We start from the raw sequence: 24,424 nt of genomic DNA, 5'->3' as shown, positions 1-24,424 counted from the left end.
CACCTTGTGGACCTCAGTGTTACTTTGACTATTACAAACACCAAACCATTTTGACAGCTCCCAGCAAGTAGGCTGAACAAATAATATCTATCTGCACCCTGGGAAAGCCTGGCGTAATACATATAGGTCAAGTATCATCCCAGATTACCTAATGCAGTCCACACGGTCCGCACAAAAACTGGGAAACTCTTTCCACCTAGACTGGATTTTCATTTAGAACGAAAAATTCCTTAAAAGCAGAAAGTACTGTCTCTAATCAGCTTGTGTGGACTGCACAGGCTAATCTTGGATGATATTTTACACACATGCATTCAAACCTGTGTCCATGAGGGTAAAGTAAATGTGCAATCTGTGAGAAGTTCACCGCCAGTATTGTGAACCATACTCTCTGGTTTTGTGAAAAAACAGAATCCAAAAGGAATAAGCTTATTGTTGAATTCTACAGAGTGATTGGGCACTGCAAATTAATGCAATTTATGACTCTTCCCGTAATGACAATGAGTAGACATCTAGTGTGTCTTGCATTAACAGTAACTGAAGATCGCCTTTTTAGCAATTTCGTTTTACTCAAACTCATACTAGTATGTGATTTGTTTTAACTTGATTATGATATATTCGCTTAAATCAACTATAATGTTTCTTTGTAATAACGCACAGGGTGTTATTGTCAGTATATTATGGATAACCTAACTTAAGCTTAAATTATCGTTTTTCATTAAGGTAAAGTAAATCAAGTTATCGATAATAGCAAAATAGTGTGGTAATTGAATACTTTATAAGTTTACAAATATTACACCAACTTTCCCTTTCGACTTTGGTATGTGATATTGTATTATACATGTATAACAACAGCTGAAATAATATCATTAAGAATTGTGTGTCTGTGTATTTATTCATGATTATATATTTTGTAAATCATGCCACTCTTTCTATGTTCAACATGCTTTGTGATTATTGTATTACTATGTTGTTCTAATCTTCGATATCGGAGGAAATAAAGTATAAAGAATGTATATACGGTTCATATAATATTAATATTTGTTGGCTTAACTGTTAACAATTCTTTGAAAGAACATGCTGAAATATTTAATAACTTAACACTGAAAAAAATGTTCACCATTGTTTTATTGTTTACAAAACTTAATAAATATCACAAAAAATCATTATGTCTAATATATCTAGCATAGGATGATGTGACTAGACCATTTCATACAAATAAAATGGTTGCACGAGGTATTGGCAAGAATTTTCTTCAAATTTGTAATTATAAGCTAATGTAACTAAATACCATTCAAAGTATAATAATCAAATGGCATAAAAACACGAATTACAAAAAAAGAAAGACAATTAACAAATATAGACAATTAACAATGTCTTTAAAGAGATCTTTTTTCACTTTTATCAAGGTCATTGTTCATGTTTTCTTAAAACAACTGTAACTCTTTATCTGTTTTCACCGATACCTCCTGACCCAATACATTGAAATTCAAGGAATATCCCTCTTGTGTTCTCTCTGCTCCTTCCCCTGGTTTAGTTCTCTCTGCTCCTTCCCCTGGTTTAGTTCTCTCTGCTCCTTCCCCTGGTTTATTCTCAGCCTTTCCACTCTGGGAGTCTTTCCTTTTGTTTGCCTGATTGTCACTATCAGCACCAGGATCTGCTTTCTGAGTGTTTTCTACTTTCTCTTCAGTTTTAGTTTCTACAATTTTGTAGAGATAAATATACAATTTTAGACAAAAATGTAGACTAGAACCTTACTGTATTCCAAATAAGATGCAGATTTGATATATAGTTAACAAGTGTTCAAAACACAAATTATTTGTTTAAGACATTTATATCTTGCTAAGAAGAGACTTCCTTGAAACAAAAATACAATAAAGTGGAAAGTGATGTCCCTGATTAGTCTGGGCGGACTGTGCGGGCCAATCTGGTATGACACTATGCATTAAGCCCTGTTTTCATAGAGTGACAATTGACCGATTGACTGTGCATAAAAAGAAGTTTATTGAAGCTCTATATCATTAACAACATCAATTTAACAGACAAAATTTTGTAATTAAGGTTAATTTCTTTACATGCAATGTATATAGGAAAAAAACTGTTTTTTTGAAAACTAAACATGGTGTTGTTTGGCTGTAAATAAATGTACCTACGGAACACTTCACAAATAATCACATGCATTTCTTGCCCATGGTTTCGACTTTCTACCAACAGATGTCTTGTTCAAAATTATTTGTGTGTGTAGTTTTTTACTGTTTGGCAAACAATCACACCTATTATTTCACACAGAAGTGAACACTTGTAACCCACCTGTTTGTTCCGTGGTGTTGACGGTAGGTTTCACACGACTTGAAGACTTTTGGGATGTAGTGTCTGCTGCATTGGAGTTATTCGTGTTTACTGGATTTCTGCCTTGTTCCTCAATGATTTTTGTGTTTATGTCGGTCAGGGCTTTACTGATGGCTTTTTCAGCTGACTTGTCACCTGTTTAAAAAAAAAAATACTTTAACAAATTGAGCCATGCTTTGGGAAAATGAGGCTTAATGCATAAGCGTAGTGTCGTCCCAGATTAGCCTTTGCAGTCCACACAGGCTAATTAGGGAAGACACTTTCTGCCTAGATTGGATTTTTGTTTAGAAGAGGTTATGGTGGGAAATGAATAAATCATGTATCTCAGAAATGAATACTCAACAAGAAAAATAAGAATTATCACCAACTTATTAAAACAAACTCCATATTAATAAGCTCTTCTAATTTTCATCTTGCATTACAGTATTTTACATTACAAATATATTCCATGTCAGAATGAGAAAATACAGAGCATACACTTACAAAACAACAAATCATACAGTGTTACTATTTAAATTAGAGCTTGTTACAGTACTTACATACTCCATATTAATAAGCACTCCTTATTTTCATTTCGCATTACAGTATATTAACATTTTTTCACTTATACTCCATATCAGAATGAGCAAATACTGAACATGGCTTTAAAAAAAAGCAATATCATACAGTGTTGCTATTTAAATAAGAGCTTGTAACAGTAACGATGAATACCCACGGACACCAGATATTGCAATACATATAAAGTTGTAGCAATCATGATATAGAAAGTTTAAGTTGATAAAGGAGCATATCTTTAGCAATTTATTGTAGCTTAAAGCCACACACCTTGAAATGAAATACATGTTAGTTTAAACATATTTATTTTAGCTCGATTGCATAGAAAGCCTTAGGCTTATTTGAAAAGCTTTCTAGTCCGTTTCCTGGGACTAGAACCAGTACTTGGTTTCTATGGGGGAAATCTAAAGAATGCTCCCGCAGTGGGGATCGAACCAATGACCTCCCGATCGCTAGGCGGACACCATATCCATTACACCACAGCGACCTTGAAATACATGTTAATCAATACATATAGATGCAATTTGAAAGTGTGCTAAATTGTCATTAAATCTATAGTCAAGTAAGCAAGTAATTGATTTTTTTTTTAGTTTTAAAACCGAAAGTAGGATTTTTTATACGTAGACGTCCATTTCGACAAACACGATTATTTTTAAATTTTAAAGCGCAAAAAGACGGATTTCTACCTTGTTACCATCAGATACATTCTAATTGGCATAGATAAAATTAGATCTATAGCCTTGTTAGCAAGTAATTTATTATTTTTTAAACGGTACCGCTTTTAAAACCGAAAGTAGGATTTCTAGACGTATACGTCCATTTTGACAAACGCGATTATCTTTAAGTTTTAAAGCACAAAAAAATACGGATTTCTACCTTGTAACCACCAGATTTATTCTAATTGGCATAACTAAAGTATGTTTCTTATTTATACTTATATTTACATCGCCATATATTTCATTTCAAGGTGTGTGGCTTTAATTCAAATTGCACTTGCAAAACTTCATATGAGGCTCGTTCTGGGAAAACCGGGCATAATGTATGTGCATTTCACTTTTTTCCTAAACTTGATTTTTACTAAGAAGAGAATTGCTTTAAACGAAAAATTTCATGAAAGCAAAAGTATCGTCCCGGATTAGCCTGTGCGGACATGGACGACACTTGACACACATGTATTAAGCCCAGTTTTCTCACGACTCCTATTGTTCAGACTGGTCTGCGTACCCTGCTGTTTTGCCAACTCCAGAGCTTTCTCAAATGATGCAGCACCTCCCTGGTAGTCCCCTAGTTTCACTGCAGAAAGAAAATAACAGTTGATTGAGAGTTAATTGAGGCATAACATCATGAAAAATTATCAGGCAATGAGAACAAGCACATTTTTTCAAAGCCATTGTTGCCCAGTTGTGAAAAGTACACCTACTCTACCAATTTGGAAAAATTAGCACACAAAAACTGAAGTCAGTAAAAATATGCATTGTAAAATCTTCATATTGCGAATTATGGACCTTTTTATTGCTTGGTATAAATTGCACAAACCAATTGTAATATTCATTGACAAGGATTATCGCTTGAAATGTTCAGTTTCAGGTCTAATTCTACTTGTTTACTTGCAGATAATGCACTTTTGGAACAAAATTAATGAAATGTTCCTTCCTGTGGGGACTTATTCATACAACAATGCAGATCTGTAGAGCTTCAAACCGTCAGAATGGTAATCAAACTTGGCTCATACCCCTTTACCACTTTATATGATTTTTGACGCATTTTTAGTCACTTAGAAAGTTAAATTAATTAAAAGACCTCTCTTACTATATTCAAGTTTTAAAGACTTCACTTCAAACCCTCTGATACTGATGAGCAGCAAACAACATAAAACCTGAACAGACTGCGAGTTATTTGCAGGCTGGTCTGGTTTAACGTGGTTGCAAAAGCCATTTTCACTTTGTTTCTTATGGTGAAAGGGATACATTATGCCATAAAGCATTATCAGTAAGTTTCTTGATGATCTGATTTTAACTTTTTGAATTAAAGAACACATAAAATCAATTTTGACTTTTTTTTTTTAATTCAGTTGAAAAAACTTCTGGCGATCTGGCTGGTTATCAAACTTGGCCATGATATTATTCCCACAAACATTATTATCAAGTTTCATGTTTATCCTATTTAAAACGTTTTAGTTAACAATAATACAAACATATTTTTAAATGGTGAATGAAAACACAGCATATTGTCAAAATACAACCTCATTCGAAAGTTAACATTATTTGACCATTGGATGCCTGCCTATGTGTTAAAAGCTCCGTAACTTCAAAAAAAGTCACTATCAACAATGAAAGTTGCAACTAAATTTCCTTTATTTAATCTTTGTACTCCCGCATTTCTAAGTATACTCTACCTTCAGCCTGTGCAGTGAGCACGGAAGCCTGCAAGTGCCACATTGCGTCATCTGCCTCGATGGCGGCTGCCTCTGACAGTTCTCCATACTTCTTGGCCTCTGTGTTGTTTCCCAGCTCCAGGAAGCAACGACCGATCTCGTGGTACAGCCATGTACTCTCTAGAGGGGACATGCTGATGGGCAGCTTGCGCTCCCAGCTATGAACAATGGAAAACAGAGCTTAATGAATGTGCACAGGCTTATCAGGGATGAAACTTTTTGCCTAAATTGGATTTTTGTTGAGAATATTTTAGCATACTCTGGGAAAATGGGGTGTAATAGCTGTGCATAAAGTGTTGTCCCAAATTAGCCTGTGCTGTCCATCAACCTTATCATTGAGGGCATTTCGCTTAGACTAGATATACTTTTTTAAACTATAAATAGAGGAAAGTGTCTTCACTGATTAGCCTGTGCAGATAGCACAATTTAATCTGAGACAACACTGTACCCAAATACATTAAGTCTAGTTTGTGAAAAACAAGGCTCATTTGATAATATCTTGATCTCATGGACCTGGTAAAACCATGTACTCTCCAGGGGAGACTTGCTGATGGGAAGCGTGTGCTCCCAGCTGTTACAAAAGATGTTAAGTTTGTTTGAGAATGTTTTAGACTCGCTCTGAGAAAACTGGATTTAATACATATGCTCCAAGATTAGCCTGTGCGGACTGGACTGCAGGAACAACACTTTTTGCCTCGACTTGATTTTCGTTTGGAAGAGATTTTTCATTTATCACATGCCATACCCTTTTTCCCATGTAATATAACCATTACGAATATTTTTATCTTACACATGTGTAATATACATGTACTTTTTAAGGTTTTTGTCCTATTGACCATTGCATTTTGTTATTTTGCTGAAATGACGTTGCAACGTCACATGACGTCACGAAATGTAAACAACATTCGGGATTTATCATTATGTTTGCGTAAATATTTATTTAATTTGCTCATTTTAAAGCATGTGATAAAAAGATCTGACACTCGTCATTTCATACCATATTTTATTAAACTCGTCAAGGAAATTTGTAAGTAAGCGAGTTGAACTCGTTTAATAAAATATGGTATGATATGACAACTTGTGCCAGTTTTCAGAGAATTGAGCTCAATTATTAGAAAAGAAAAGATTATTTTGTAGAGTTTTATGGCTATGGCGGCTGGTGACTTACATTTCAATGGCCTTGCTGAACTCTCCCTTTCTGGCGTAGACCCTTCCCACGTTGTCCAGACCCCTAGACACCGCCTCCTGGAGGTCACTGCAATACAAACATCCAGCAGGTGAAGGAGCAGTTAATATATATGTTCAAACTATCTCTAATGAATACCTATTACTCAGTTTTTGTGAAAACACGGTCACTGCAACACAAACATCCAGCAAGTGAATCAGCAGTCAATCTTCGAGGCTCGTTCTGGAAAAACTGGGCTAAATGCATGCGCCTACAGTGTTGAAGTATCCCAGATTAGCCTGTGCAGTCTGGACGACACTTTAAGCACATGCATTAAGCAAGGTTTGCCCTGCAGAGAGAGGCTTAGATTAAGGCTTGTTTAAATGCTGGTAAACATTACCAGTTCCTCAGTTTTTCTGAAAATTTTGCTACACAATTTGTTTATATGGGACAAAAAATGAATTAACCTTGTCTGTGGAAAAGTGCATGATTTGATTATACCTAACGAAAAAAAATAATCAAAGAAAATTAATTAAGGCAAACGCGGAAACAGTTTAACAACAATAAATCAACTTCCTTTTGTTGACAAGTCGATTAAAAGGAAAGCTTTGTCACAAATGTGTCTAATAATGTGGATAAGGTAAAAAGTGCCTTGAAAATCTACATTTTAGGATAATGACATTTGATGTTCCAACTTAATTGCTTAAGAAATGTTGCAGTACATGTAGTCCACTCGACAAATATCAACGACGACCAATGGACAAACCAACAGAGCAACTAAAAAAAAAAAATCTCAAACTTTCTTTGAGGGGGTTACAAATAATCATGCCCTCTAGATAAGCTGCCCTCTGTGAAAACGGCCGTATGCATGTGCACAAAATGTTGTCCCAGTTTAGCATGTGCAGTCTGCACAGGCTGATCAGGGATAACATTTTCCGCCTTATTTGGATTTTTGCTCAGAAGAGACATCCTGTAAACTAGAAATGGCGCGGCAGAGGCCGACGCGTATCCCCACGCCGAATGTTTGACCTAGGTGTGCCCCAGGGTTGGTAATGGGGCCATGCATAGCTGAGATTGACCGTATTGTCATAAGAGAAGTTCATCATCAATTAGAAGTGAATTGGTGTAGAAATGAAGAAGTTATAGTAAAAGGCAATTTTGGGTGGGTGTGACATATGTGGGCAGGGCGCCCCAGGGTTGGTAATTGTGCCATGCATAGTTGAGATTGACCGTATTGTCATAAGAGAAGTTCAGTATCAATTTGAAGTGAATCGGTGTAGAAATGAAGAAATTATAGTAAAAGGCAATTTTGGGCGGGTGTGGTCTATGTGGGCGGGGCCCCAGGGTTGGTAATGGGGCCATGCATAGTTGAGATTGACCGTATTGTCATAAGAGAGGTTCAGTATCAATTTGAAGTGAATCGGTGTAGAAATGAAGAAATTATAGTAAAAGGCAATTTTGGGTGGGTGTGGTCTATGTGGGCGGGGCGCCCCAGGGTTGGTAATGGGGCCATGCATAGTTGAGATTGACTGTATTGTCATAAGAGAAGTTCAATATCAATTTGAAGTGAATCGGTGCAGAAATGAAGAAATTATAGTAAAGGCAATTTTGGGTGGGTGTGGTCTATGTGGGCGGGGCCCCAGGGTTGGTTATGGGGCCATGCATAGTTGAGATTGACCCTAATGTCATAAGAGAAGTTCAGTATCAATTTGAAGTGAATCCGTGTAGAAATGAAAAAATTATAGTAAATGGAATTTTTTGGTGGGTGTGGCCTATGTGGGCGGGCGCCCCAGGGTTGGGATTGGGGCCATGCATAGTTGAGATTGACCCTAATGTCATAACAAAAGTTCAGTATCAATTTGAAGTGAATCCGTGTAGAAATGAAAAAATTATAGTAAATGGAAATTTTTGGTGGGTGTGGCCTATGTGGGCGGGGCACCCCAGGGTTGGGAATGGGGCCATGCATGGTTGAGATTGACCGTATTGTCATAAGAGAGGTCCAGTATCAATTTGAAGTGAATCGGTGTAGAAATAAAGAAGTAAATGTAAAATAACCTAAAAAAATGAGTGATAATTTCTGACGCAGCCCCACCCCAACCGCTATAACTTTTGACCCAGGGGTCAGATCAAAATTCCAAATAGTGCAGGGTCGCACATATGCTCATAGCTACCATGTGTGTAAGTTTCAAGGTTCTAGTGCTTTTAGTGTAGGAGGAGATAGTGGCCAGGACGGACGGACAGACAGACAGACAGACAGACGGACGGACGGACGGCGGAGATAACCACAATATCCCCACCTTTTTTTCAAAAAGCGTGGGGATAATAAAAAAGTCCACAAACGCAAAAAAGTGTTGTTCCTGATTTGCCTGATGGGACTGCACAGGCTAATATTGGACAACAATTTATGCACATGCATTAAGCCCAGTTTTCAAAAAGTCCAGCTTTAACAGACCCCCACCCCCTAGTGCGCAATACTCCAAATTCTCAGAGCCAGGGTCATATATTGTTTAGCACCATTAAGCCATATCTAAGGTGATAGTCCTTCATATACATTAGTATTTATTCCATGCCTACCTAGTGTTTTCAAACAAAGACATTATTAAATAATTTAGTTCAAGGGATACTTTTCAGTTTAAGACCCCGCCCCCTATTGCACAATACGCACTTGTCTTGCCCAATCTTGAGGTCAGTCTCGTGGCTGGCTTGGGCCTTGTTGTACTCTCCCATCTCCAGGTAGGCGTTGCCCACACAGCTGTGCAGGTTGGCAATCACCTCCAGCTTGTTGGGCACTTCCTCCTCCGTGTAGTTCTGTACCGTGGCCAGACACTTCTGTGAACGCTTCAGGGCCTCCTGGTACCTGCCTTCCACCTGGGCTGCAAGAAGAGATATGGTCTAGCAAGGCAAGATTTCTCACTAATTGTTGAGTCTGTTAAAAAATATAATCTCAACAGTCTTTGACTATGAAGTGGACATTAGCCCTTGTCAATTACATGATTCACCTTTAATTAGAACTAGACTTTGCATTTGCATGGGTGTTTTCGTTGTAGTTCTGTTTAAAAAAAAATTGAATATATATATATATATATATATATATAAAAGTATTATCAAATTGTCAAAAAAATGGTTGTCCACTAAAATGTTGTTAGGTCTAGTAGATTTATCTAGCTTGGTGGACTGACGGTCCACTGCTGCACAATTTTATTTGTTAAGAATGTTGTTATGAATATTTTTGTGATAATGAACATATTTACATATTACCTGATGACCTAGAGTCTAAGTTGATAGAAAAAACAATCAATTGAACAAATTTTGAAACACAAAAATTGTAGACAATACAAATCATATAACCACTCAAAAGCTCTTAACAATAATGATTTTGCCCATAGTTTGTCTGAAAATACTGGTTTTGATGCCAATGAAAAATGTCTTAAGCTTTTATAACAAGACCCTAGACAAACCAGGAAAATGATTGACTCGATAGCGCCTCAAATTCAGCCAGTATATGTGAACAGATTCATTAAGAGATCAAATCTTGATTGAATGTCAACATGGCATAGTGGCTATGGTGTCCACATAGTTATCAGGTCATAGTGGCTATAGTGTCCACATAGTTATCAGGTCATAGTGGCTATGGTGTTCACATAGTTATCAGGTCACAGATGCTATAGTGTCCACATAGTTATCAGGTCATAGTGGCTATGGTGTCCACATAGTTATCAGGTCACAGTGGCTATAGTGTCAACATAGTTATCAGGTCACAGGGGCTATAGTGTCCACATAGTTATCAGGTCATAGTGGCTATGGTGTTCACATAGTTATCAGGTCATAGTGGCTATGGTGTCCACATAGTTATCAGGTCACAGTGGCTATGGTGTCCACATAGTTATCAGGTCACAGTGGCTATAGTGTCCACATAGTTATCAGGTCATAGTGGCTATGGTGTCCACATAGTTATCAGGTCATAGTGGCTATGGTGTCCACATAGTTATCAGGTCATAGTGGATATGGTGTCCACATAGTTATCAGGTCACAGTGGATATAGTGTCCACATAGTTATCAGGTCACAGTGGCTATAATGTCCACATAGTTATCAGGTCATAGTGGCTATGGTGTCCACATAGTTATCAGGTCACAGTGGCTATGGTGTCCACATAGTTATTAGGTCACAGTGGCTATAGTGTCCACATAGTTATCAGGTCATAGTGGCTATGGTGTCCACATAGTTATCAGGTCATTGTGGCTATGGTGTCCACATAGTTATCAGGTCACAGGGGCTATAGTGTCCACATAGTTATCAGGTCATAGTGGCTATGGTGTCCACATAGTTATCAGGTCATAGTGGCTATGGTGTCCACATAGTTATCAGGTCACAGTGGCTATGGTGTCCTCATAGTTATCAGGTCACAGTGGCTATAGTGTCCACATAGTTATCAGGTCATAGTGGCTATGGTGTCCACATAGTTATCAGGTCATAGTGGCTATGGTGTCCACATAGTTATCAGGTCATAGTGGATATGGTGTCCACATAGTTATCAGGTCACAGTGGATATAGTGTCCACATAGTTATCAGGTCACAGTGGCTATAATGTCCACATAGTTATCAGGTCATAGTGGCTATGGTGTCCACATAGTTATCAGGTCACAGTGGCTATGGTGTCCACATAGTTATCAGGTCACAGTGGCTATAGTGTCCACATAGTTATCAGGTCATAGTGGCTATGGTGTCCACATAGTTATCAGGTCATTGTGGCTATGGTGTCCACATAGTTATCAGGTCATAGTGGATATGGTGTCCACATAGTTATCAGGTCATAGTGGATATATTGTCCACATAGTTATCAGGTCACAGTGGCTATAGTGTCCATATAGTTATCAGGTCATAGTGGATATGGTGTCCACATAGTTATCAGGTCATAGTGGCTATGGTGTCCACATAGTTATCATGTCATAGTGGATATGGTGTCCACATAGTTATCAGGTCACAGTAGATATAGTGTCCACATAGTTATCAGGTCACAGTGGCTATGGTGTCCACATAGTTATCAGGTCACAGTGGCTATGGTGTCAACATAGTTATCAGGTCACAGTGGCTATAGTGTCCACATACTTATCAGGTCATAGTGGCTATGGTGTCCACATAGTTATCAGGTCATAGTGGCTATGGTGTCCACATAGTTATCAGGTCATAGTGGCTATGGTGTCCACATAGTTATCAGGTCATAGTGGCTATAGTGTCCACATAGTTATCAGGTCATAGTGGCTATGGTGTCCACATAGTTATCAGGTCATAGTGGCTATGGTGTCCACATAGTTATCAGGTCATAGTGGATATGGTGTCCACATAGTTATCAGGTCATAGTGGCTATGTAGTCCACATAGTTATCAGGTCATAGTGGCTATAGAGTCCACATAGTTATCAGGTCATAGTGGCTATAGTGTCCACATAGTTATCAGGTCATAGTGGCTATGGTGTCCACATAGTTATCAGGTCATAGTGGCTATGGTGTCCACATAGTTATCAGGCCATAGTGGCTATGGTGTCCACATAGTTATCAGGTCATAGTGGCTATGGTGTCCACATAGTTATCAGGTCATAGTGGCTATGGTGTCCACATAGTTATCAGGTCATAGTGGTTATGGTGTCCACATCGTTATCAGGTCATAGTGGCTATAGTGTCCACATAGTTATCAGGTCATAGTGGATATGGTGTCCACATAGTTATCAGGTCACAGGTTTGATCCCCTACTGTGGGAGCATTCTTTAGATCTCCCCATAGCCGCCAAGTACTGGTTCTACCCAGGAAATAGACTAAAGAGCATTTCAATAAGCCTTAGGCTTTCAATGCAATCAAGCTAAAATACATCAGGAATATTTGTTGGATTTGGTGGAATATCTCTTGTAATTCAAGCGTGGTCATAGGAAATATATTTCTTCTACGATCAGGAGGGAATTTAAATATATAATTCACCACATTCAACAAATTTTCTTTTTCTTTTATGCTCACAAATGATTTTTTTTGTATTTTTGCTGAAATAATAATATTGTAATGTAATAAAAACTACATCACTTTAACTTATAACTGTGAAATTATTGATAATTTTCACTGTTTATTTTAATTGTTTGAAACAGTGAATTATCGGTTTAAATTCACTGGTATTTCTCGGTTAAAACTAAACCTTGATCAATCCTCTCCAGCTCCTTGATGATGTAATCGTTGGGCGAGACTTTATTGGACGACACTTCCCGGCGCCTCCTCTGCATCAGTCGGTCGTGCCTGCGGGCGTACATGGGCTTCTGCTGCCGCCAGAAGTCCGAGCGTGTGTCAAGATAGGACAAGCCTTCAGTGACCAGTGTGGAGATCGTCTTACCCATTTCTGACTTGGGATCTGAAATGTATTTCAAAACTCATAATTTAGCTTTACTCTGGGAAAATGGGGCTTAATGTATGTGTGTAAAGTGTGGTCACAAGATTAGCCTGTGCTTCGTACAGAGTAATAGGGGAAATCAATTTCCACCTAGACTCGATATTTGTTTAGAAGATACTTACTTCTTAAAACAAAAAAAAACATAACAGCAGAAAATGTCTTCCCTGATTAGCCTGTGCAGACTGCAAAGGCTAATCTGGGATGACACTTAAAGCACATGCAATAAAAGCCCTTTTTTCATGGAATGGCTCATTTTCAAATAAAAAACCAGCACACTAGCACTTCCAACATGCACCATCAAAATAGAATATGATGAAGATGAAAGTGCAACTGTCTCACGTCGGTTTCTACATACAGAATTGATTTCAAAACTTTATACACTTATATCTCTTTGGGCAAAAACAAACTTAAGGTTGAAAAGGCTACATTGCTTCCCTGCATATATGGACATGTATACCGTAAATAGACAGATATTAATTAACTGTTATCAAAGTCATTAATGGCCACAAGGTCAGACTATCTCAGAAAAATTACAATTGTGGGCCTGTTTTTATAAATATTGCTCAACAAAACAATATAACAATTTAAAAAAAAAAATCTTCAGCATAAACTACTATGATTTATTTATTAATTTAGGTTTTCCTGTTCATCTTGCACATGTTCTTCAATTTATAAACATTTTTTATAATTGTCTATTAGTTTTTCACTTGTAACATAAATTTGTTTAAAAAAATCTTTAATAAGACAGGCCCTAGGAATCTATTAAAAATTAACAAGTAGGTTGTTGGTTACTTTACAAGCAGTTTTGGCCAGAAAATGTCATAATTACCAGATATTCAGACCTTCAGTATTCTCTGTGCAACTATCTACCTTTCAAAACAAAGTGTATTAAATGCATATTTAATGCATATTAAACACAGAAGTATTGGCACTATATTTTTTTTCTGCATTTAGTGGCATTAAATGCTGTGACTTTTTATAAACTTGAAAATGCTCAAAGAAATACACTTTTAACTGTAAAAAAGTGTATTTTTTCTGCATTTGTCCTGCAAAAATACACTAAAGAGTGTCAAATGTCACTAAACCAATTCATCGAGAGATCCAACCTTGACATTTAAAGGTGACTGTGGTGTAGTGTATATGGTGTCCCCTAGCAACCAGGAGGTCACCGGTTCGATCCCCACTGTAGGAGCTTTCTTAAGATATACACCAAAGATACCAAGTACTGGTTCTACCCAAAAACAGACTAGAGAGCGTTTCAATAAGCCTAAGCCTTTCAATGCACTCGAGCTAAATAAAACTAAACCTTGATCAATCCTCTCTAGCTCCTTAATGATTTAATCGTTCTGCGAGACTTTATTGGACAACACTTTCCACTTACCTGTCTCTTTGAGCAGTTTCTCCAGGTACTGTCGGTCCCCGTACAGTTCACCCAGCAGCTGTTTGATGGTCTTCTCGCTCCCAGGGGCCCCCTTGGCCTTCACCTTGCTTGTTGGGGCAACCACAGGTCGACCAAGTGGAGCTGCTTTGCGCTTGATCTTTTTCTGTGCATGAAATACAAGGACGCAGAATATGAAAGTTCTATCAGAAATGCTCTATTTGAAGTAACCTCTCTTAAACTTTAATTACAATTCAATACTTTCGTGAAGCTACTTTTTTTAACCCTTTACCACTTAGATATGTATTTTGACACATTTTTAGTGCCTTAAAAAGTTACATTTAATTAAAGACCTTTTATGCTAGATTCTAGTTTTAGCCATTTTAGGCTTCATTTCCAACCCTTAGATACTGATGAGAAGCATACAAACCTGAACAGTCTGTGAGTTACTCGCAGGCTGGTCTGGTTTTATGCTGTTTGCATATAGCCATTTTACTTTGCTTCTGATTGTGAAAGGGTTAACACAAGGTGTTGTGGTCTCATTAGCAGACAGTGACTCCATGCCAGAGTTAGAAGACCCACACAGCGATGATATGTTTCAAGACACATTTTTGCATAACACTGCTCATTTAAAGCCAGGGCATTGTGTTGAAACATTCAAACTAGAATTAAAATAAATGGTGGACATTTCCTTTCAGGGACAGGAAATAAGGGGTTACCCATTCACTGAGGGACATAGATTAAGGCCCAGGCAGACAATTTCAAAAGTTGGTAGTCCGCCTAGGCAAGTAGCTGTTTAGAAAAACTTAAATCATTTTCCCACAGTTTAATATTTTATTTTTTATAAGGAATGAAGAGCTCATAAAAGGGAATAATGCATTGAGTCCTGTCAGCAACATAATAATTTTGTCTTATTTTGTTTTCTTAAAATAAAGTTTTAGTTAATTATAGCATGTATTTGGTTCTGGTCTATTAATTATTTGCCCAGGCAACCGAAATACTTAAGATAGTTGCCTGTCTTGGCAGCCTACTGTAAAACATTAATTTATATCCCTGCTTTTGCTTTTCTCAAAATAAGAATAACAGGATATGGGCCGTGCTCTGAGAAAAGGGGGTTTAATGCATGTGTGTAAAGTGTCGTCCCAGATTAGCCAGTGCAGTCTGCACAGGCTAATCATGGACAACATTTTCTGCTTGTATGGTATTTTTAGTTTACTGAAAGTCTTCTAAACAAAAATCCAGTTTAGGCGGAAAGTGTCATCCCTGAATAGCCTGTGTGGACTGTACAGGCTTAGGTGTGACGACACTTTACGCACCTGCATTAAACCCCTTCTTCACAGAGTATGGCCCATATATTATTGAGGTACTTACATCATCCAGCAGCATGTCAAAGTAAGACAAATCCCCCTCTGTTGTTAGCTTCACTGTGTCAGGAGCTACAAATTAAAACCAACTTTTTAGAAAACAAAAACAAGAACAGACATTATTAGGCAATCTAGTTAAAATGAGCTGCGTTCAGGGAAAACCAATCTTGATGCATGTCTAATCAGAGACAATTCTTTCTGCCTTCACTGGTTTTTTATTAAGAAGAGACTTCCTACAAATAATTCTTGTTTATAAAAGCAGGAAGTGCCGTCCCTATTTAACCTGTGCAGACTACACTCTTTCTTTTTTTAAAACCTTTAGCTCCACTGAACTACTTATACAACAGAATAAAATAATTTCCAGGCTTGTGAAGTTTCATTAGATAAGACCTGGTGGAGGTACCATTAGTAATATGAGCCTCACTCTGGGAAAACGGGTCTTAATGCATCTGCGTAAACTATCATTCCAGAGTAGCCTGTGAAGTCAGCACAAGCTGATCAAGGACAACACTTTCGTCTTAAAATTAAGTTTTGCAAGAAGAAATCTTTAAGTCAAGAAAATACCATAAAGCGGAAAGTGTCGTACCTGATAAGTCTTTGCAGACTGCACAGGCTAATTTGGAACATCACTTTACGAACATGCATTAACCCTCATTTGCCAAGAGCAAAGCTCAAAATGTAGACTGACAAGCAGAGATAGCGGCTGGTCACAAAAACTCAATTGCTCAGGCAAAGTGAAAAGAAAGGGAAAAAAAGAAAAAAGAAAAGACAGTTACTTACCGTCTTTTGTTGGTGATTTTGTTGGCGATCTTCGAGATGGAGTTACAGAAGAAGATTTAGGAGTGCTTTGAGAAACAGCTTTACCAGTATCAAGGTCAGTAGAGAATATTTTCTCCAAAGACCAGTTAGATTTCCGGGTGGACACGGACAGCAAGGAAAGAGCCTTTGCAAGCCTGATGGCGAAAGTAGAGGAGAGAAAAATGGAGTTTCTCAGAGTTTGGGGAAAGAGAATAGTTGACAACTTACAGCCCACGCTGTTATCAATGGCTTCTTGTGCTTTTTGTATACCAAGTCGAAACTCTTGAAGTTCTGGTCGTAGTTTGTGACCTCTGTGATAAAACACCAGCGCCATTTCAAAGTCTCCCTGGTAGTAGAGAGCTTGGGCTTTCTGGTAGATGCCCTGAAAGAAGAATTAGTGATTATTGGTCTTAATGCATGTGCAGTGTCATCCCAGATTAGCCTGCACAGGCTGCACATTTAATCTGGATTAACACATTCTGCCTAGACTGGATTTTTGTTAAGAAGGCAATAGAAGAATAATAGTTTTCCCAAAAGAATTTACTAAGGTTCAACTTATAGAGCAGGATAGAGAAATAAAATCAATGTGAATTTCTTGTTGATGTTGTTTTTTGGAAACTCAATAAGAAGCTTCAGGCATCATTTGGGATAGAATATCTACTTTCAAGATTGGGAATGGGACCAAATGTAGGTCCCTTATTTGATCCAAAAAATACTACTTTGTGAAAGTTCTTGTCATCTTCCAGTGAGGCTTCAGCATCGTTCAGGGCACTCTGCATATCTCCAAGTTGAAGGTAGCATTTTGATCTGGCAACAAGGCAGTTCTTTTCATTCGGGTGCAGATCAAGCGCCTGGAATAAAGCAAATTTAAGTTAAGCAGTTTCAAGTCAATATGTGTTGTGAAGTCTAGGAAAATTGGGCTCAATGTATGTGCAGACAGTGTTGTCCCAGATTTGACTGCAGTCTGCACACTTAATCAGGGATAACATGTTTAGCCTAGACTGGTTTTTGTTAAGAAGACAAAATACCATAAAAGCTGAAAGTGATTGGGACAACATTTGCATCACAATGAGCCTATTTTACCCACATCAGGGCTTGTATGTATTGTCATGAAAAATTCACATGTTTAAATTACAACGTGACGGGTGCAGATTCTTTTTGTGACAAATCTTGTACTGGCCATGTATCTCCTCTCACTGCGGAATACCCTGAAATGATGAGGCAGACAGTATGGCAAAGCTGGGAGCCCAAGAAGAACACGAGAAGAACAGACTCAAGAAGAAATAAACATCATCATAGAGTGTGACTTTCAGTTCAGAACTAAATAGCCACAGGAGATCTACCATCAACAATCCAGACTGGAATAGGTAATTATCTGCTGAATGCAAAAATGGCACAATAGACTAAAAAAACATGAACAAGAGATTCCACCTTTTGCTTTGTCATTAAATGCTTTATATTGATAAATGTAAAGATTGGATCTAAGAAGCTCCACTAAAAAAAAACATGAATAGAATTAAAGACAGAAAAAAGTAACGCTCAACTGGGCTCGAACCACTGACCCCTGGAGTATCTATCGCTTAGACCACTCGTCCATCCGTGCTCATACAATGAGTGATGAATTTTATACTGTATATAAGCAATGGCTAGATTGAACTTTACCAGTACGCAGTTTTTTACCACTATCGACAAAGCGGGGGTTTGGGGGCGGTAGCCCCCCAATACTGATGAATTATATAGGATAAAAAGGATTATAAGGTGTTGCGTTAGTTGTTATGTGTTTGGTGTTAAGGGTTATGGTTAGGGTACGCTGTTTGATGTTAAGTGTTGCGTACCGGTAAAGTTCAATCGTCCCATAGGCAATTGTAGTAGTATCACAAAATATACAACAAAAACAGAACTCTCCAAATTATTCAATCGTTTCGTGTAACAACGCTATATAATTTTCATGTTTTTAAATTGTCAAAAGATGCATATAATGGATATTTTAGAGCATGGTAAATGTTCAGTATTACTGTTTCCTCCAAAATATCAAATCTACAACGAAAATTTGCGAATCTGAAACATTTTTTTTATTTTGTCAATTTACCAAAACGGGAAAAGGCAAATTTAAGTTGGTTTATCATCTCTGTTTTAGGGCTCAAAACATGTTAAATGCATAACTTTAAATAGGCTATAAAACACATGTTCTTCTTCTTCTTCTTTAACACATGTTCTTCTTCTTCTTCTTTAAAAGAAGAAGAAGAACATGTTTAATCATGTTAATGCATAACTTTAAATAGGCTATAAAACACATAATTGTCAATATATATAATAAGTCATAATGGCTCCATTTACTAAAAGTTGACAGACAACTTCCAAATGAACACACACCAACATTCACGTCAACTTATTTAAAGCAAATGAAAATGAAAACTCACAATTGTGTAGCTCTCTATCGATTTTCTGTATTCTCCTTGTTTGTAAAGTGAATCTGCTTCAGCCCTGTAGATTTCAAAAGTTCCCTTTGCACCTTCAGAAGCGCTCTCATCATACATTTTATATGTTTAATTTGTTTATTATAAATTATTAATTTTGGGTTGATGTGACCGTTAGATTGTTTTTATTATATTTCCAAACTATTTCCTGGAGAGTTCAAACTTCCGGTCAGTTTACTTGACAACGCGCATGCGCAGTTTCGACCGAATCGAACGCGAGTAAAACTTATTTTGCCGGGAATAATTGAAAAGTGCATATAGACAATTTCTGTATATTTTTGAAACAGAAAAGTGCACATTACAGAAAGTGAATGTTAGGACAATGCATTCACAATTTTTTCACACTGTCACAAACTCTTAGCATTTTTTAACTGGTCATTTGGGATATAACGGATTAAATCCGGGCCATTGATTGACACGGTTATAATCCGAATTAGTTCACAATCTTACGGCTACATTATTTGTCAATGATAATCGGGATTAAATATGGAGCGAGAATACCAGTTCGTTATGTGGGTGCATTAGATGATCCGATAGAGATTTAGTGTAATAATCAGTGACACAATAAGTCTTCATTTCTGATGTATGAAAATATAGAACTACATGTAGGGCCTAATCAATGTAGGAATATTGACGGCAATACTCTTTCTAGAATCTACTTAACTGAATGCATGTTCGCATTTTTGTCATGTTTCTACTATTCAGATTTCCGTTCGCTTTTCAAGCTTTTAGTTTGATTTTCTGATGAATTACCCTAACATGCAACAAAACATATGCCTTACGTTCGGAATATCAGTCGGGGATCTTGCCCGATTGGAAAAGTTGGGGAATCCCCTTTTTACTTGCCCGATCGAGAAATATTGATTGAAAAATTGCCCGATGAGGCAAGAAAACAACCATTTTTCATATACCTTGGCGAAACGTGTCCGGGCATCACGCAACTCATCCAAGGAACAACTTAAATAACTGAATCCAATCTTCAAACAATTATCTTAAATTTGACCGTAGCGATTCATTAAATATTTCGTTGTTCGTCGGATATTCAAGTCCAAAATTGAGCAATTGTTAGCATCTATCAACATTTTCCGCACTTGCCTGTTTTGAACACAAAATTGCCAGAAGGAGCAAGTCGTCGATGTTACATAATTTAATCTCTTGCCTGATTTGAATTTCCTGAACGAACAATTGAATGATTTAGGAGACACTTTAGTTAAGAAAAGTCAAAATGAAATGCAATCAGTGCTTGATATCTAATAATATGTTCCTCAAAAAGTATATTGTGAGCACGGATAATCTGCAATCAATTCCATCACAAAGATTCAATACTTGATGGTCATAAATGGAATGCGACACAAACAGGTTCGTATGAAATACGAACAGTTGTCAATCGTGGAAACACCTGTCGTAGTTGGATACACTACTAATCGTCCTGATCCACGCTACGGTTATACGCATGCATAAGGAAATAACAGGTTTATGCGGTATCCATTCAAGGATATGATATTACTGACAGATAGATCATTTAGCTCTTTATCATACTTTCCAAACCATGATATTTAAATAAAAGTCGGAAGGTCATTATATTGTCATACAGTATACTCAAAGTAGACATGAACATATTATAAGTAGATAATAAAATGATGTGATAAATGCAAATACACCTAGAGTGACTAAAATAATGACGAAACAAATAAAATGTCATGTCTGGTCATTGAAAGATGCGGAGTACTTACTTTATCTAGTTTGGGCAATATGAGTTACAACTGAATTCCCCCATCAATTACTGCACGATTGAATTCTTTGTCCTATTCGGTTTGTGAATTACATCACTTAGATATACATGAACGAAATCTTCATTCAGTCATTGAATTTGTGAACGACACAGTGTCAAATTTACCAGGTTCAATCTCAAATTAATGTTTTCTCCTTTTTGCGGAAACCAAAAAGATGCATTTGTACACGGTTATACTTTTTTTCTCGGAACGTATTTCTTCTTGAACCGTAAGCATACTATCAAACAATAATACCAGATTAGTTAAATCAGGATATAAAAAGTTTAATTAAAACGTAAACGTGTTTGTTTAATAACGTGAGTTGAGTTGTTCCATCGGCATTGTTTAGCATGCTTATAAAACGAGAAAACCACCATTATCATCATAACATGACAAGTATTTGCATTTAAATCACGGCTGTGGTAAGCATATTGTTAGACGTTTGCTTTAACAGGGAATCAAACGATAAGCTTTAATAGACACTTAATACTCGTAAATGCGACATAAACATATTCATTCAAATGTTAGTCGAATTGGCTTGTGTTATGGGGGTTGTTATATGTATTGAATATATATACATATCAAGACCCTTAGAAAAAGCAAACACCACAAATTATTATGCCGGAAAATTGTTTCTTACTTTGAAATAAATAAACACAAATAAATCATGGTGTGATACAAACAAGAGGGTTCAAGGTGACAGGTCTCTCACCTGAGAATCGAAAACACTTAACTGTTCTAAGAAGAGTCTGTGATCGTTGTATTATAAATGTCACCTGGCTTTTACCCATAATGTTTGAATTTGCCTACGATATCATTAGAACAAATATTTTAGTTAAGTTGTATGTCTATCTCGAATTGGATAAACATATGACTTAATTATATATAGATTGTTCAAAACGTTTTTCTAAAGCTATGTAAAAATGCCCCGTACCATTACCGGTATGTTTTTCAATGGAACGTGGTCATTTTTTAATCAACAAAGATATTTAAGATATATTAGAACAAATATTCTGAAACAGATTCATTGAGACAAAAATGGTGGTTGTTGTGTTCAAAAGTTTTACGGTAGCTGAAGATGTATAAACAGCAATGCGATAACAAGTTTTTAACTGTCTGGAACAGTTTTCCATATCGACCGAGAAAACATTATAACAGATGTTTTGAACAAGTTTCATGAAGATCGAACACAAATGTTACTTTCAGAAGTTTCACAACGTTTCATTATAGTCATATAATGGAAATTGCTCTGCCAACAGGCGGTCCTGTTTTCAGATTTTCCGAAACCATTTTTGAACTGAGCCAAGAATCAGGAGAACAATGTTCTGGGTATCTCTCATGAAGATTGGACATCTAGATTGTTTATGGATTCACTGTAGCCATATAATGAAAACACAACCGTTCCATGTTGGCTATGTTTTTGACAGACTGGTAACGTTTTCGAAATATCATAACACATGTTCTGTGCACATTACATGACGATCGGATAAAAAATTATGACCGCTAGACCCTTAAGGTGTTGCTTGCAATTTGACAAAGTATTTAAACCCACGTGACCCAATTTTGAACTCGGCTTTGATGTTATTGAGATTATTTTGCAATGTGTCTTGAAACGTGATCAATAAATATGGCCAATAGAGTCCACAAGGTCAATGTTTACGACGCACGACGAACCAAAGTTGATCACAAACGTTCAAAATTATAAGGTTTTGCTCATGCTGCTCTGATCAAACGCCATTTATAATTCAATTAGTGGTTTGTCTTTTGTAACAATATTTTGTACATTTAGACCAAAATGACACCTGATTGTTTCAAACAAATATCTGCATTACAACTTTGGACCACTGAAAGTCGTTTTTGTTTTGACAATCAAAATAAATTCAAGCAAAATGAAAATCATTAAGTAAACATTTCGGGGTAAACGTTTAAAGTCAAGCAAATGTTGATTTAATGCGGAAAATGTAAGCTCACAATACAATTCACGAATGTTGCACACATGTTTAAAGTATTATTCCAGATGCATGTATGCACAGCTTCGGTCATTTGTTGACCGACAGCGTTTGCCGACTGACAAGAATAGTTTACTCATGAGAAAGCTGTGCTCATGTGAGCTTACAATATTCACTTAAAACAAATTGGTGGAGCGATCTTATTTAAATCCAATATAAAAAACAATAAGACAAAAACAAACACACGCTAACAATTGATTCGCGAAGATGAATTGATCCGTTAAAAATTTCTTTTACGAGAGATAGGCGTCTGATTGCAGTTAAACTTCTTGTGGACAGGCAGGTGCTGGCAACTTGACGGATAGGCGTCTGATTGCAGTTAAACTTCTCGTGGACAGGCAGGTGCTGGCAACTTGACGGATAGGCGTCTGATTGCAGTTAAACTTCTTGTGGACAGGCAGGTGCTGGCAACTTGACGGATAGGCGTCTGATTGCAGTTAAACTTCTTGTGGACAGGCAGGTGCTGGCAACTTGACGGATAGGCGTCTGATTGCAGTTAAACTTCTTGTGGACAGGCAGGTGCTGGCAACTTGACGGATAGGCGTCTGATTGCAGTTAAACTTCTTGTGGACAGGCAGGTGCTGGCAACTTGACGGATAGGCGTCTGATTGCAGTTAAACTTCTTGTGGACAGGCAGGTGCTGGCAACTTGACGGATAGGCGTCTGATTGCAGTTAAACTTCTTGTGGACAGATAGGTGCTGGCAACTTGACGGATAGGCGTCTGATTGCAGTTAAACTTCTCGTGGACAGATAGGTGCTGGCAACTTGACGGATAGGCGTCTGATTGCAGTTAAACTTCTTGTGGACAGATAGGTGCTGGCAACTTGACGGATAGGCGTCTGATTGCAGTTAAACTTCTCGTGGACAGGCAGGTGCTGGCAACTTGACGGATAGGCGTCTGATTGCAGTTAAACTTCTTGTGGACAGGCAGGTGCTGGCAACTTGACGGATAGGCGTCTGATTGCAGTTAAACTTCTTGTGGACAGGCAGGTGCTGGCAACTTGACGGATAGGCGTCTGATTGCAGTTAAACTTCTTGTGGACAGGCAGGTGCTGGCGACTTGACGGATAGGCGTCTGATTGCAGTTAAACTTCTTGTGGACAGGCAGGTGCTGGCAACTTGACGGATAGGCGTCTGATTGCAGTTAAACTTCTTGTGGACAGATAGGTGCTGGCAACTTGACGGATAGGCGTCTGATTGCAGTTAAACTTCTTGTGGACAGGCAGGTGCTGGCAACTTGACGGATAGGCGTCTGATTGCAGTTAAACTTCTTGTGGACAGGCAGGTGCTGGCAACTTGACGGATAGGCGTCTGATTGCAGTTAAACTTCTTGTGGACAGGCAGGTGCTGGCGACTTGACGTAATTGAAAAAATCACCTTTGAAATAAAAAAAGGTGTTAACTGTATTTAATCTGCAGATTTTTTTTTAAATATCTGAATCTGTTTATTTGTGATATAGGCCTCCGGCCCCTGACATATATACATATATATATAACAATTCATGCAAGATACGTGTGGTTGCACAATGCTTAACAATAGCATGCTTAACATTATACAGTAATAATATGTAGTAGAGCATAAAGATTCACATATTTCATCCGAAACACGCGCATGCCCGCACGCACGCACATTCACACATGTCTACACATATACACATCTTATTGAGTATATATACGATAAACTGTATAAACCCTGCATA

At 37.5% G+C, this 24,424-nt stretch overlaps 1 protein-coding gene and 1 long non-coding RNA gene across 5 annotated transcripts; one reads left to right on the top strand and one right to left on the bottom strand.

Moving 5' to 3' along the window:
* Positions 1-1,107: 1,107 nt before the first annotated feature.
* LOC127860632 (outer dynein arm-docking complex subunit 4-like) lies at positions 1,108-19,127 on the bottom strand. 2 transcript variants are annotated; one of them, XM_052398855.1, is made up of 12 exons: positions 18,887-19,127; positions 17,186-17,317; positions 16,449-16,848; positions 15,676-15,740; positions 14,308-14,470; positions 12,678-12,887; positions 9,166-9,373; positions 6,504-6,590; positions 5,297-5,493; positions 4,126-4,194; positions 2,308-2,481; positions 1,108-1,696 (listed from the first exon to the last, which is right to left on the bottom strand). In XM_052398855.1, exons 1-12 carry the CDS (start codon positions 19,001-19,003, stop codon positions 1,425-1,427), a joined length of 2,094 nt encoding a protein of 697 aa, XP_052254815.1. In that variant the 5' UTR covers positions 19,004-19,127; the 3' UTR covers positions 1,108-1,424. The 2 variants fall into 2 exon arrangements, with proteins under 2 accessions (XP_052254815.1, XP_052254816.1); XM_052398856.1 differs by having other exon boundaries at positions 16,695-16,848; positions 18,887-19,125.
* Positions 10,918-12,102, top strand: LOC127860633 (uncharacterized). Of its 3 annotated transcripts, none has more exons than XR_008039866.1 (3): positions 10,918-11,002; positions 11,615-11,716; positions 12,057-12,102. It is a non-coding gene; the product is annotated as an uncharacterized LOC127860633 (long non-coding RNA). The 3 variants fall into 3 exon arrangements; XR_008039867.1 differs by lacking the exon at positions 12,057-12,102 and adding an exon at positions 11,955-12,000; XR_008039868.1 differs by lacking the exon at positions 12,057-12,102 and adding an exon at positions 11,751-11,796.
* Positions 19,128-24,424: the final 5,297 nt, after the last annotated feature.

Source organism: Dreissena polymorpha, chromosome 15 (genome assembly GCF_020536995.1).
Source record: "Dreissena polymorpha isolate Duluth1 chromosome 15, UMN_Dpol_1.0, whole genome shotgun sequence".
In the NCBI taxonomy this organism is placed as follows: Eukaryota; Metazoa; Mollusca; class Bivalvia; order Myida; family Dreissenidae; genus Dreissena; species Dreissena polymorpha.
This window is presented reverse-complemented; position numbering and strand designations above follow the sequence as displayed.